This window comes from Vombatus ursinus, unplaced genomic scaffold (assembly GCF_900497805.2).
Source record: "Vombatus ursinus unplaced genomic scaffold, bare-nosed wombat genome assembly UNPS02014809.1, whole genome shotgun sequence".
Taxonomy (NCBI): domain Eukaryota; kingdom Metazoa; phylum Chordata; class Mammalia; order Diprotodontia; family Vombatidae; genus Vombatus; species Vombatus ursinus.
Window position 1 is genome coordinate 20,209,896 of NW_020954587.1, and position 16,232 is coordinate 20,226,127.

General features: G+C 34.1%; 1 protein-coding gene across 1 annotated transcript in view; it reads left to right on the forward strand.

Annotated features, from left to right (window-relative positions):
* Nucleotides 1-381: 381 nt before the first annotated feature.
* The window catches only part of NCAM2 (neural cell adhesion molecule 2), a 251,181-nt gene continuing 235,330 nt past the window's right edge, over nucleotides 382-16,232 (forward strand). Inside the window, exon 1 of the mRNA XM_027875469.1 lies at nucleotides 382-439. Coding sequence (XP_027731270.1) covers nucleotides 382-439 — 58 coding nt within the window. The remainder of the gene's footprint in view (nucleotides 440-16,232) is intronic.

Consider the following 16,232-nt stretch of genomic DNA (forward strand, 5'->3'; position numbering starts at 1 on the left):
GTGGAAAGAAGCCAGGAAGTTGCTTGAGCTCTCTCCAGTTTCTCTTGAAAACAATGTTAATCAAGTCTCTAAAAGAATTCTTGAGTGCCAAGATCCACAAAAAGACAAAGTGAAACAATTATCCAGCCCAAGATAACTTAGAAGGCCTTCAGAAAAGATCTGTCTCACTTGGGTGAAAGGATAACATGGCCCAGCACAGACAGTGTCTGGGCAAGGCAGCAGGGAGGCTCTTAGCCACAGCACAGATCAGCAGTTCTGGCTCACCAGGCCAGTGACACAGGAGGCCAGCTGCGAGGCCTCCAGCCCCCACGCAGAAGGCAAATTGCCAGCCCTGGAAACCAGGCAACAGCGAGCATGACTAGGCTGGGCCATACTAGCACAATGGGTAAGCCACCAGCCCTAGAGGCCCTGGCAGAGAAGGCCAGTGACCAGGTAACTGGCCCCCAGTGCAAGAATCTTGGGACAGTACCCCTTGTACCCCAGAGCTCAACTTTTAAAATGAGCAGAAAACAAAAAAGAGCCTTGACCATAGAAAGTTACTATGGCGGGGGCAACTAGGTAGCACAGTGGATAGAGTACTGGCCTTGGCGTCAGGAGGACTCGAATTCAAATCTGGCCTCAGACACATAATACTTCCTAGCTGTGTGACTCTGGGCAAGTCACTTAACCCCAGTTGCCTCACTAAAAAAAAAAAAAGTTACTATAGTGACAGGGAGGATCAAAAGATAAACTGGGAAGAGGACAACAATGTCACAGTGCCTACATGCAAAGCCTCAAAGAGGAATATGAATTGGTCTCAAGCCCCAAAAGTCCTCTTTGAAGAACTCAAAAGAGATTTTTAAAATCAAATAAGAGAGGTAGAAGAAAAATTGGGAAAAGGAATGAGAGTTATGCAGGATAATTATGAAAAAATAGTCAACAGTTTGGAAAAGGAAGTGCAAAATTGAAGAAAATTCCTTAAAAAATAGAATTGACCAAATGAAAAGAAAAGTACAAAAGCTAACTGAAGAAAAATAATTCCTTAAAAATCAGAATTGGGCAAGTGGACTAATGACTCTATGAGACATCAAGAATCTGTCCAACAAAATCAAAAGAATAAAAAAAATAGAAGAAAATGTAAAATACCACACTGGACAAGCAACATACCTGGAAAATAGATCCAGAAGAGATTTAAGAAGTACTGGACTACCTGAAAGTCATAATCAAAAAAGAGCCTGAACAATATCTTTCAAGAAATTATCGAGGAAAACTGCCCTGATATCCTAGAACCGGAGGCTAAAGTAATCATTGAAAGAATCCACCAATCACCTACTGAAAGAGATCCCATGGGGAAGCTAGGTGGTGCAGTGGATAGAGCACCACCTCTGAACTTAGAAGACCTGAGTTCAAATCCGGCCTCCAACCAAACACTTGACACTTACTAGCTGTGTGACCTTGGGCAAGTCACTTAACCCCAATTGCCTAAAAATAAAAAAATAAAAATTTAAAAAAATGAAAGAGATCCCAAAATGAAAACTCCAAGGAATATGTAGCCAAATTTCAGAACTATCAGGTCAAGGAGGATGTATAGCAGCCAGAAAGAAATAATTCAAATATCAAGGAGCCACAGTCAGGATTATGCAGGACTTAGCTTCTATATGAAAAGATTAGATGGCTTGGAATATGATATTCCAGAAGGTGAAGGAGCTTGAATTACAGCCAAGAATCAACTTCCCAGAAAAACTGAGCATAATCTTTCAGGGGAAAAGATGGACATTCAATGAAATAGGGGACTTTCAAACTTTCCAGGTGAAAAGACCAGAGCTGAACAGAAAATTCAGTCTTCAAATAGAAGACTCAAAGCATAAAAAGGTAAATAGGAAAGAAAAAAAACCCATAGTATTCAATAAGGTTAAATTGTTTACATCCTTACATGGGAAGTTGATACTTGTAACTCTTAAGAACTGTATCGCTATTAGGACCATTAGAAAAAGTATACATAGAGGGTGTGGGTATAAGATGACTTTGATGTGATGGTAAAAAAAAATTAATTAAGGGGATAAAAGAAAGGATTGTACTGGGAGAAGAGGAGAGGTGGAGGCAGACTGGGGTAAATGATATCACATAAAGAGGCATAAAAGAGCTATTACAGTAGAGGAAAAGAAGGTAGGGGGTGAATACTGTCTGAACCTTACTCTATCACATTTGATAGAGAAATTTATCTTACTCTATAGGAAAGTAGAAGGGGAAAGAGGGAAGAAAAGGGGGGACTGATAGAAGGGAGGGCAGAAGTAGGAGGGGAAAGGGGAAATAAAAGGAAGAAGGGTTTAATAGAAGGAAGGGCAGATTGAGGGATGCGGTGGTCAGAAGCAAAACACTGATGTGGAGGGACAGGGTGAAAGCAGAGAGAAAAGTATGAATGAGGGGGGGAAATAGGATGGGGGAAATACACAATTAGTAATCATAACTGTGAATGTGAATGGGGTGAACTCTCCCACAAAGCAGAAGCAGATAACAGAGTGGATTAGAAACCAAATTCCTACAATATGTTGTTTACAAGAAACACATTAGAAGCAGAGAGACACACACACAGAGTAAAGGTAAAGCCTGGAGCAGAATATACTATGCTTCGGCTGAAGTAAAAAATAGCAAGGGTAGCAATCCTGATTTCAGACAAAGCAAAAGCAAGAATAAATCTAATTAAAAGAGATAAGGGAGGAAATTACATCTTGCTAAAAGATATCATGGACAATGAAGTAATATCAATATTAAACATATATGCACCAAATGGTATAGCATCCAGATTCTTAGGGGAGAAGTTAAGTGAGTTACAGGAAGAAACAGCAAAACTATACTAGTGGGGGACCTCATTCTCCCCTCTCAGAGCTAGATAAATCAAACCAAAAATAAAAAGGAAGAAGTTAAGGAGGGTGAATAAAGTTTTCGAAAAGTTAGACATGATAGACTTCTGGACAAAACTGAATGGGGATAGAAAGGAACATACCTTTTTCTCAGGGGAATATGGCACCTGCACAAAAATTGACTGTACATTAAGACATAAAAACCTCACAACCAAATGCAGAAAGGCAAAAATATTAAATGCATCCTTTTCAGATCATGATGCAATAAAAATTACATGGAAAATGGCACAAAAAGATAGGTTAAAAGTTAATTAGAAAATAAATAATCTAATCCTAAAGAATAATGGGTCAAACAACAAATCATAGAAACAATTGATAATTTCATCACAGACAATGACAACATACAAACACAGAAACATACATACCAACATTAGTGGGTCAACATTATGTTGATTATATGGGACAATATACCAAAATTAATGGGATGCAGCCAAAGTAGTGCTTAGGGGAAATTTTATATCTCTAAATGTTTACTTGAATAAAACAGATAAAGAGCAGATCAGTGAGTTGGGCATGCAATTTAAAAAGCTAGAAAAAGAAAAAATTAAAAATACCCAATTTAATACAAAATTAGAAATTCTGAAAATTTAAAGAGATATTAATAAAATGGAAAGTAAGATAATATTGAAATAATAAATAAAACTAAGAGCTGGTTTATGAAAAAACCAATAAAGTGATAAACCTTTAGTTAATTGATTTAAAAAAATAAAGAAAAAAGAAAACCAAATTCCCCGTATCAAAAATGAAAAGAATGAATTCACCACCAATGAAGAGGAAATTAAAGCAATACTTAGGAGCTATTTTGCCCAACAGCATGCCAATAAATCTGATAATATAAGTGAAATGGATGAATATTTACAAAAATTTAAATTGCCCAGATTATCAGAAGAGGAAATAAAATATTTAAATAACCTCATTATAGAAAAAGAAATTGTACAAGCCATAATTGAACTCCCTAAGAAAAAAATCAGTCACCAGAGACAGATATATTTACAAGTGAATTCTACTAAACATTTAAAGAACAATTAATTAAATATTATATACTATTTGGAAAAATAGGTAAAGGAGTTCTACCAAGTTCCTTTTATGACACAAAGATGGTGCTGATACCTAAAGTAGTGGGAGCCATAACACAGAAAGAAAATTATAGATCAATTTCCTTAATGAATACTGATGCAAAAAATGTAAGTAAAATATTAGTGGAGAGATTACAGCAATTTAGCACCAGGATAATACACTATGACCAGGTGGGATTTATACCAGGAATGCAGGGCTGGTTCAATATTAGGAAAACTATCAGCACAGTTGACCATGTCAATAACAAAACCAACAGAAATCATACGATTATCTCAATAGATGCAGAAAGAGTTTTTGATGAAATACAGCACCCATTTCTATTAAAACACTAGAAAGTATTGGAGTAAATGGAGTTTTCCTTAAAATGATATCTAAAACCAACAACAAGCATTATCTGTAATGGGGACAAGTTAGAAGTCTTCCCAATAAGATCAGTGGTGAAACCACTATTATGCAATATTGTACTAGAAGTATTAACTTTAGCAATAAGAGAAGGAATAGAAATTAAAGGAATTAGATTAGGCAACAAGGAATCAAAACTCATTCTTTGCAGATGATATATACTTAGAGAATCCTAGAGAATCAACTGAAAAACTGCTTGAAATAATGTACAACTTTAGCAAAGTTGCAGGATATAAAATAAACCCACATAAATCATCAGCATTTCTCTATATTACCAACAAAGCTCAGCAAGAAGAGATAGAGAAATTCCATTTAAAATAACTGTAGGCAATATAAAACACTTGGGAGTCCACCTGCCAAGACAAACCGAGGAATTGTATGAACACAATTACAAAACACTTTTCACACAAATAAAGTCAGATCTAAACAATTAGAAAAAATATCAATTGCTCATGGGTAGACCAAGCTAATATAATAAAAATGATAATTTTACCTAAATCAATTTACTTAGTGCCATGCTAATTTTTTGCAGAGCTAGAAAAAATAATAACAAAATTTATCTGGAAGAACAAAAAGAATATCAAGGGAATTAATGAAAAAATGCAAAGGAAGGTGGTCGAGTCATAAGAAATCATCAAAACTATTTGGTGGTGGCTAAGAAATAGAGTAGTAGATCAGTGGAATAGACTAGGTCACAAGACACAGTAGTCAATGGCCATAGTAACCTGGTGTTTGATAAACCTAAAGACCACAGCTTTTGGGATATGAACTCACTATTTGACAAAAACTTCTGGGAAAACTGGAAAATAGTATGGCAGAAATACCTCACACCATATACCAAGATAAGGTCAGAACGGGTACATGATTTAGACAGAAAGGGTGATACCACAAGCAAATTAGTAGAGCAAGGAATAGTTTACCTGTCACATCATGGATGAGGGAAGAATTTATAACCAAACAAGAGATAGAGAACATTATGAAATGCAAAATGAATAATTTTGATTACATTAAAATAAAAAGATTTTGCACATCAAAGCCAGTGCAACCAAAATTAGAAGGAAAGCAGAAAGATGTGAAACAATTTCCACAACTAGTGCTTCTGATAAAGGCCTCATTTGTAAAATATGTAGAGAATTGAGTCAAATTTAGAAGAATATAAGTCATTCACCAATTCAGAAATGGTCAAAGGATATGAACAAGGAGTTTTCAGATTAAGAAATTAAAGCTATCTGTAGTCATATGAAAAATGCTTTAAATCACTATAGACTAGAGAAATGCAAATTAAAACAGCTCTGAGGTACCACCTCACTCCTATTAGACTGGCTAATGTGACAGAAAAGGGAAATGATAAATGTTGGAGGCTATATGGGAAAATTGGAACACTAATGCAGTGTTGGTGGAGTGTGTGATCCAGCCATTCTGGAGAGCAATTTGGAACTGTGCCCAAAGGGCAATAAAACTGTGGGTACCCTTTGATCCAGAAATACCACTACTAGGTCTGTATCCCAAAGAGATCATAAAAAGGGGGAAAGGACCTACATGTACAAAAATATTTATAGCAGCTTTTTCTGTAGTGGCAAAGAACTGGAAATTGAGGGAATACCCATCAGTTGGGGAATGGCTGAAGTAGTTGTGGTGTATGAATATAATGGAATACTTTTGTGCTATAAGAAATGATGAACAGGTGGATTTCAGAAAAGCCTGGAAAGACTTAAATGAACTGATGCTGAATACAGGAGAACATGGTACACAGTAACAGCAACATTGAGCAATGATAAATTATGCTTGACTTAGCTCTTTTTAGTGATACAATGATCTAAAACAATTCCAAAAGACTCATGATAGAAAATGCTACCCGCATCCAGAGAAAGAACTATGGAATCTCAAAGCAGATTGAGGCATACTATTTGTACCTTTTTTTGCTTTTTTTTTACTTTTTCCTTTAGTTCTGTTTCTTCTTTCATAGCATGACTAATGTGGAAACATGTTTACATGATTGCACATGTACAACCCATATCAGATTGCTTTCCATTTTGGGGGATGGGGAGAGAAGGGAGGAAGGGAGGAAGGGAGAAAGAACATGAAACTCAAAATCATATAAAAAATGATTGTTGAAAACAAAAAAAAATAAAACTACTTGAAAAAAATAATATGTAACCATCTTCCTCTATCATGAGAGAACTCTTTAGTGGAATCTACCCTCCCCATTGAGTTAATAACTTCCCTTTTCTTTTCTCCATCTTTGTCACCTCATCTATTTCCCTATGGACTTTCCTTTCTTTGTCCATGGACTTAATTAGGATACATTACCCATTCCCCTCTATCCTCTCTCTCCCTTCACCCTCTTTATGCACCCTTTCAGTCTATAACTTAGTTCCACAAAATACATTGATTTACCTGTAAATGGAGTTTTGGGATTTAGGTCACAGTGTTTCAAACCTGCTCCTCTACCATCATTTCTCCTATTTCTTTAAATTCTGCTTTCATCTTTATCTCCTTGTGTACATTCAGAAAGAAATCTCTTAAGGATCACTCTGTTCTTGTTTATTTTTTAACCCAATAAATGTCTTTCTAGTTATTGTATTTTTCTTTTAATAATCTTTGGAGATTAGTTAATTTATTGGAAATTTGATCTTTACTTAGTAATTATATACTTTTTGTGTGTTTATTTTGATTGTAAGTTGAACTGATTTTTTTCTCCAGAAATCCTTTGTATCCCTCTTTTTATTGAATATCCATCTTTTACCATTAATGATTAGACTCAGGTTTATGTGATACACATCTTGCATCTTAAGCTCCCATATTTTTCAGAACATTTGCTTCTGCAGTTTCTGCTGGGTGCAGAATTTTGTTTTATGTTTTATTTTTGCGGGTCTCTTTCCTGGTTGCTTGAAAATTTTATTTGCCATTGGAATTATTAAACTTTGAACTGATAAATTTAACTAAGGCAGCAAGGTATGTATAGGGCACTAAGCCTTCTTCTCTCAGGAAGTTCTGGGTTCATATTCAGCCTCAGACACATACTATGTGCAAGTCATTTAACCTCTCTTTGCCTCAGTTTCCTCAAATATAAGATAAAGATAACAGAATCTATGCCACAGGGTTATTATGAATATCAAATGAGATAATAGTTTAAAGCATTGAGCACAGTGCTCAGCACATAGTAAATTCTATGTAAATGTTTATTTCCTTTCCTTCTCCCCCCTCCTCACATGTCTTGTAGTTTGAAATACTGCTTCCGTTGTGGTTATCATTGCTGTTGTTATTGTTTTCCTGGAGGTGATATTTGGTTCTTTTGATTAGTGGTCTGTTTCTGTATTCACAAGTTCTGGGCAATTTTCTTCTATTATTTCTTTTACTCCAGTAGATTTCTATGTTTGTATTCTCAATCTCTTATTATCTCTCACTTCTTGGGAGATACTCCTTCTCTATGGATTAAAGTTTTTTGGTTCTGGTAATTTCTGCTGCATTTGTTCTTATCTGAATTATTATGATTATTATTTTAGACTCTTCTGGGGTAGTCAGGTGGTACAGTGAATAGAGTTTGGAGTTAGAGTTCTTCTTCATGAATTCAAATCTGGCCTCAAACATTTCCTAGCTATGGGATCCTGGGTAAGTCACTTAACCCCATTTGCCTCAGTTTATCATCTATAAAATAAGCTGGATAAGGAAATGGTAAACCACTCTAGTATCTATGCCAAGAAACCCCGAAATGGTGTCACGAAGAATAGTACAGGACTGAAAAACAACTGAACAAAAGCAACAACAAAAATTCTCCTCAAGTTAATGACTTATCTTTTTAACCATTTTGTAACATCCTGCTGATATTCCGTAGTCCCTTGAGAATTTGCAGGGTTCTGTGTTTTATTCGGTGCTAATTTAATTCCTTTGCCTTGTAGTATTTAGACATTCACAGTCATTCAGGTGTTTTATTATTCTTTTTTTCTTATTTTAGTATCTTTCCTATTGTTTTACCTGCTTGTGCTTTGGTGTTTAACAGTTTTCTTCCTCCTGAGATCTTTGGTAATCAGTCTTTGGATTTTGCTATTTGTTATATGAAATGGCCCTCAGAAGAGGTGGGGGGAGAGAAAAATGGAGATAACTATAATGATTTTAAAAACAGAAGACGTCAGTAAACATTTATTTTTTTCAAAAAATAAAATAAAATGCACTATATAGAGTCCTAATTGGTACATACAAGAAAAAAATTGCAGGGAATTAATTTTCTATCCCAATTCAGCACAGAGATATAGATTAGCATACATTGGGGATGGAGTCTAGTCAGAACTTTATCACAGAGACTATTCTAGCATAGGGCCTGAACTAGGGCCTGTACTGTAGGTGTCGACCATGGTAAAAACAAAACAAACAAACAAACAAAAAACCCAGATCCATCACAAAGTAGCCTGACCTTCTTTTTGCAATAAGCAGGAATAGCTATCATCTGATGCCTGCCTTGTTACACGCATCTCAGACCTGGGTCATAGAACCAGAAAGGACTGAGGGGAGTTCCTAGCAGTCCAGGGCAAGGAGCAGTTCTGGGTCCTAAGCTGGGTATTGAGCAAGGAAGAAGTATAACAGGGAGCCACAGCTATGTGGCTGTGACCTTGGCAATAGATCTGATGGAGTTTTAGCATCCCAGCCATCTCTAAAGCCTTCAGCAGAATACCTAGGGCAGATAACCCAGATAAAAGAGGAGCCAGTAGTTATATAACTCTGAACTTGCAGAGCTTTCTAGCTAACTGACAATGGCTGTGTCCAGGAGCAGTCTACTGGAGCCTGAAACAGGGCAAGCCCATAGATGTGTTGCTCAAATACAAACCTACATCAGGAATTTGCAGAGTTCAAGCCAAAAGATCAGAAATCAGACTTAGTCTTGGATCAGACTATTTTGGGTGCACTAAAAGCTTGCAGGTCCCAATTCTAAGCTGTCCTTGAGACTATTGTTGTTGTTGTTGTTGTTGTTTTTTTGGTCTAGGCAACTGGGTTAAGTGACTTGCCCAGGGTCACACAGTTAGTAAGTGTTACATGTCTGAGGCCAGATTTGAACTCATGTCCTCCTGAATCCAGGGCCAGTGGTTTATCTACTGCACCATCAAGCTGCTCCTCTGAGACTATTGAATGACATAACACTCAAGACCCTGTGAAAGTAGAAGTAGAAATTAACAAGTACACAAAACATGACTAAGAATGGCCAAAACATTTCCTCTAAAAGTGTGCAGAGGAAACATATGTAGAAGAATGCACAAAAAAAAAATCCACCTTAAAGAACTATTATTGTAATGGGAACATACAAGGAAAAAAAACAACGAAGAAAAGAATTACTACAAATCATCTCAAAGCAAAGCCTCAAAGAAAGTTTAAAGTTTTTTCTAAATTCAACTAGAATTCCTGAAGAAATTAACCAAGTTTTTTAAAAAAATTTTAAATTATTAAACAAATAAATTGAATGATAGATGAAAGGATTAGAAAATAAATGAGAGCTATGGAAAAATTGGAAAAAAATAATAGTTTGGCACAGGAAATGCAAACTCTTGCCCAATCAATAAACTTCTTAAAAATTAGAATGGATCAAATATAAGTTAGTGATTCCATAAGACAACAAGAAATATTAAATAAAAGTAAAAAGACTTAAAAATAGAAGAAAATATGAAATTTTAAGTAGAAAAAGTTAAATGAATTCCAGATGAAGATAGTAGTGATGTAATAGTGGGGGACTTCAGTATTTTCCTCTTAGAATTAGATAAACCTAACCAAAAAATAAATAATAAAGAAGTCAATGAAGTGAATAGAATTTTAGATAAGCTGTATGTGACAGCTATCTAGAGTGAATAGAAAAAATATACCTTTTTGTCATTGGTTCATGGTACCTTTACAAAGATTGACCTATATTAGGACATAAAAATTTTACATAAAAAGCAGAAATATTAGAAGTGTCCTTTTCAGATCACAATGCAATAAAAATTATATTTAATAAGGGATCACAGAAAGATAGATTAAAAACAAATTGGAGATTAAACAACCAAATGTTAAATAATGAGTGGGTTAAAGAAAAAAATTATAGAAACAATCAATAATTTCATTAAAGAGAATGACAATAATAAGACAATATATTAAAACCTATGGGATGAAGCAAAAGCAGTAATCAGAGGAAAATGCATATCTCTAAATGCTTACATCAATAAAATGGAGAAAGAGCAGACCAGTGAATTGGGTATGCAGTTTAAAAAACTAGAAAAGGAACGAACTAAAAATTCCCAATTAAACACTAAATTGGAAATCTTAAAAAATTAAAGGTGAGATTAATAAAACTGAATGTAAAAAATCTTTGAATTAATAAATACAACTAGGAGTTGGTTTTATAAAAACCAATAAAATAGGTAAACCATTGGTTAATTTTATTTTTAAAAAGAGACGAAAAGAGCAAATCACTAGTATTAAAAAATGAAAAAGGTAAATATACCACTAACGAAGATGAAATTAAAGCAATTTTAAGGAGTTATTTTGCCCAACTATATGCCAATAAATTTAACAATTTAAGTGAAATGGAAGAATATTTACAAAAATATAAATTTTCTAGATTACCAAAGAAGAAATAGAATATCTAAATAGATTTATTTTGGAAAAAGAAATTGAAGAGACCATAAATGTGCTTCCTAAGAAAAAAGCACCAATACCAGAAGCATTTACAAGTGAATTTTATCAAACATTTAAAGATCAGCTAATTCCAACATTAAATTATTTGGAATAATAGGCAAAGACGGGATCCTAACAAACTCTTTTTATAAAACAAATATGATATTGAGACCTAAACCAAGAAGAGTAAAAAACAGAGAAAGAAACTTGTAGACCAATTTCATTAATGAATATGGATGCAAAAATCATAAATAAAATACTAGCTAAAAGATTACAACAGTATATTACAAAGATTATATATTATGACCAAGCAGGATTCATACCAAGAATGCAGGGGTGGTTTAACATAAGGGAAACTATTAGCATAATTGAGTATATCAATAATAAAAGTTTTAAAAAATCACATCAATAGATGCAGAAAAAGCTTCTGATAAAGTACAACATTCATGACTATTAAAAACACTTGAAAATTTAGGCATAAATAGATTTTTCCTTAAATTGATAAAAAAATTACCTAAAACCATCAGCAAATGAGGATAAGTTTTCCTAGTAAGATCAGATGTGAAACAAGAATGCCAACTGTCAATAATATTCAATGTTGTATGAGAATTCCTAGATATAGCAATAAGGGAAGAAAAAGAAATAGAAGGAATCAGAATAAAAAAAAGAGGTATTAAAACTATTTCTTTTTTCAGATGATACGATAATATATTTGGAAAGTCCCAAAGACTCAACTAAAATGTTAGTTGAAACAATAATTTTAGCAAAGTACCAAGATTATAAAATAAATTCACGTAAATTATCAGCATTCCTATATATCACAAACAAAACCCTGCAAGAAGAGATACCCCATTTAAAATAATTCTAGACAGTATAAAATGCCTGGGATTACACCTACCTAAACAAAACTAGGAATTATAGGAACACAATTCTAAAAGAAAATTTTTTATACAAATAAAATCAGATTTAAATAATTGGAGAAATATTAATTGTTCATGAGTAGTCAGGGCCAATAGAATAAAAATAAGAATTTTACCTAAACTACATATTCAACACAATCTCAATTAAATTACCAAAGGTTTGGGGTTTTTTTTTACTGAATTAGAAAAAACTAATAAAATTCACTTGGACAAATAAAAAGTCAAGAATATCAAGGGAATGGCTGAAAAAATTGTAAAAGAAGGAGATTTAGCAGCACCAGGTCTTAAACTATATTGTAAGTCAGTAATTATCAAGACTATCTGGTATTGGCTAAGAAATAGAAAGGTAGATCAGTGGAACAGAATAGACATACAATCTATAGCAGCAAATAAATATGGTAAATTTGTATTTGACAGGTGCAAAGACTTAAGTTTTGGGGATAAGGATTCATTATTTGGTAAAAACTGTTGGGAAAACTGGAAAGCAGTCTGGCAGAAATTAGGCATAGACCAATAGCTTACACCATTTACCAAGATAAGGTCAAAATGGATGCATCACCTAGATATAAAGAGAGATATTACAAGAAAATTTGAAGAACATTGAACACATCACTTAGGTGAACAATTTATGAATAAACAAGAGATAGAGCAATGAGAGGTATAAAAATGGACAATTTTGATTACATTAAATTGAAAAGGTTTTGTACAAATGGAACAAATGTAGCCAAGATCAGAAAGAAAGCAGAAAAATGGGGGAAAATTTACAGAAAGATTCTCAGATAAAGATCTCATATCTCAGATATATAAAGAACTTTGACAGATCTATATGAATATGAGTCATTCCATAACTGATAAATGGTCAAAGGATATGAACAGGCAGTTTTCTGATGAAACAATTTATAGTCACATGAAAAAATGCTTTAAATCATTATTGATTAGAGAAATGCAAATTAAAACAACCTTGAGATATCATCACACCTGTCAGATTGGCTAAAATGATTGAAGGGGAAAGTGACAAATGTTGGAGTGGTCATGGACAAATTGGGACACTAATTTACTGTTGATGGAATTGTGAACTGATCCAAGCATTTTGGAGAGCAACATGAAATTATACCCGAAGAATTATTAAGCAGGCTATACCATTTGACCCAGCAATACCACAAAAACAGACCCAAGATGATTAGGGAAAAAGGAAAAAAATCTGTATGTCGTAAATTATTTATAGCAGCTCTTTTTGTGGTGGCAAAGAACTGGAAATTGCAGAGATGGCTGTCAGTTGGGGAATGGCTGAACAAGTTGTGGTATTTTTGAATGAATAAGTCATTTTGACTATTATAAATACCCAAATTAACTACAAAGGACATATGAAGGAAGACACTATCTGCATCCAGAGAAAGAACTGATGAATAGAAGTATATATATACATATATATATACACACACATGTACAGAATGATTTTTCATATATATACATATTTGTGCCTAATGGTAGCCATCTCTAAGGCAGGGGTGGGGTGGAAGAAAAAAAGGAAAATAAAAGAGAAAATTAACATGATAACTTTTGTATATTTAAAAGGAATAGCAAGTTGTACATAATAACTGTATTTTTTAACTGCTCTGTGACTGGGGCACACCTCTTACCCTGGCTGAGCCTCAGTATTCATGTCCATAAAAGAGGGATAATGATTCCACCTGTCCTTTCTTGTGGAATTTTGGAGGAGACCAGATGAGAGGATAGATCTGAAAAGGAATAGCAAGTTGTACACAATAACTTTGTATTTTCATGTTCAATCATCTTTTTTCCCTATTCTACTCTGTTATGGAACTGCTTATTTTATTGCTTAAGTTCAGAATAAAATAAATAAAATTTAGAAAAAGAAAAATATGTGAGGTATCTTATAGCAAAAATGACTAACCTGGAAAAGAGATCGAGGGGAAATAATTTAATTATTAATAATAAAGAACATAATATATTATAATTATGTTAATTAATATAACATTATATTATAATATAATCATAATCATAATATATAAATAATTAATAATTAATTAACTTCTTAAAAAATGACCAACAAAAGAGCCTAGCCATAATATTTCAAGAAATTATGAAAGAAATCTTCCCAGACCTCTTAGAAACAGAAGGCAGAATGAGAGAAATCTCAAAATTACAACACCAGGAAATTATAGTCAAAATGCAGAGCTTCCAGGTGAAAAGAGAAAACACAGTAAGCAGCCAGAAATTTTTAAAAAATTCATTCAAGAAGCCACAGTCAATAGCTTCCCTAAGAGGAATGGAGATATGATAGAATATAATTTTTCAGAAGGTAAAATATATAGTCTTATCACCAAGAATAGCTTACTCAGCCAAACTGATATAATACCTAAAGGCAGGAAAATGGATTTTCAATGAAATAAAAGTTTTCTAAGTTTTTGTGGTGAAAAAGACCAGAGACAAGTAGAAATTTTGAAACACAAACACAGGAATCAAGAAGAATGTAAAAAAAGTAAACATAAGTGATCATAAGGAATAATGGGATCAAAAGTAAACATAAGGAATAATGGGAGGGATTATATGTTTGTATCCTCAGAATCCTTTTATTGTCAGGGATCATGCAGTCTAATTAAAGACAGAGGGCTTCCAGTAGTATTGTTATGTTTTCATGATGTTAAGAAAATATGGGGAAAAATTAAGAAAAAATGGAAAGGAAAAGAAATATGCTAAATGAGAAAGGAGATTAAGGATGGGGTAAAAACACACTTTACAGTAATTACTATGAATGTGAATGGGATAAACTCAACTATAAAACAGAAGACATTTCATTTCCTATGCAACTGCACTTGTTTTGGACTTCTTTGACTTCATCATGCCATGAGTAAACTTATCATTGGGAAATCTCTCCCCATGGCAGACTGCTCCCCCCATGTCCTGGATTGTGCATTAACTATTGCCCTATACCCTTTCCCCTTGGTTACCTTACTTCCTCATTTGCCTCAATAATTAGCTCTCACTCCTACATGTCACCCTTCACCCTGACCCACGTGGAATAAATGGTCTTTTAAAATACCAAACCTTCCATACCATCCCTAGCACAATATCCCATCTTACTTCACAGAACATCTCTCTTTATTCATAGGAGTATGAATATTATTGATGAATATCAATATCTTATCTCCTTATCTCCTTTACCCAGTTCCTTACAGGCTTTTCTCTTCCTGAGAGTACATAGGAATCACTTTTCCCATATTGCTCACCCTCAATTTGACCAGGGCCCATCGCACACTCCCTCTGTCCTCCTCCCATCCCCCCTTCCGTGTACTTTCTCATTTTGTAATTTAGTCTCCCCCCCCAAAATAACCCCACTAAAACCAGTGGTTTGCCTTTGGGACTCACCTGTCTACCATCACCTTTGCTTGACTTCCACCCTTACCCCTGTCTGCTTATGTACATTTGGAAAAAAGTCTTTTACCAGTTACTCTTCTGTCACTCTGTTGCTGTGGCTTTCTTTGGCTGTTATATTTTTTAACCTTGCCTGCATTTCTTTTGTCTAGAATGTTTGAGAAGCAAATAATCTTTTCAGGTCTGATTTTCTTTCTGAAGATGTTTCAAATATCTCTTTATTACTGAACATTCATCTTTTTTTTTTGATTTATGGTTAAGCTGGGATTTGCAAGATAGGTCACCCCTGGACTGTATCCTGTGCTCCATTGTTCTTTGGAACTCATTATTCCATTCCATCTTGTATTTGCTAGTAGATGCAGAAAAGTCTTGTCATCCAGATTTCTTTTCCTTTGTGTTTGAAGGTCTTTATCTTGGTGGCTTGAATAATTTGTTTTTCTTCAATGGAATTTCACCTTTACGTTTATTATAGTTTGCAACTTTGGGTTTATTTTCTAGAGATGAACTATGGATTCTTTGAAGTTCTGAGCAATTTTCATATAATATATCCTTCATTGTGATGTTCAGGTTTTTGTGCTTTTCTGGGAGACCTGTAATCCTGAGGCTGTTTTGCTTGAATAGAGGGCATATTTTATTCTAATGTCATTACTTTTGTCTTCTCTTCTAGATTGTCCTTTGCCTTTCTGTATTTACTTTCCTAATCAACTACCTTCTCTTTTATTTCTGTGGTGAGACTTGCCATTGAAATTTCAAGTTTTTCCATTCTGCTAATTATTTCTGCTTTGCAGGCCATACATACATTCTTCCCTCACAACTCTTCATTTTTCTTCTAAACCAGTCAAGAACAATGTAATTGTGATTCCATATCCTCAAAATCCACTAAGTGCTCTATCTCATTAAG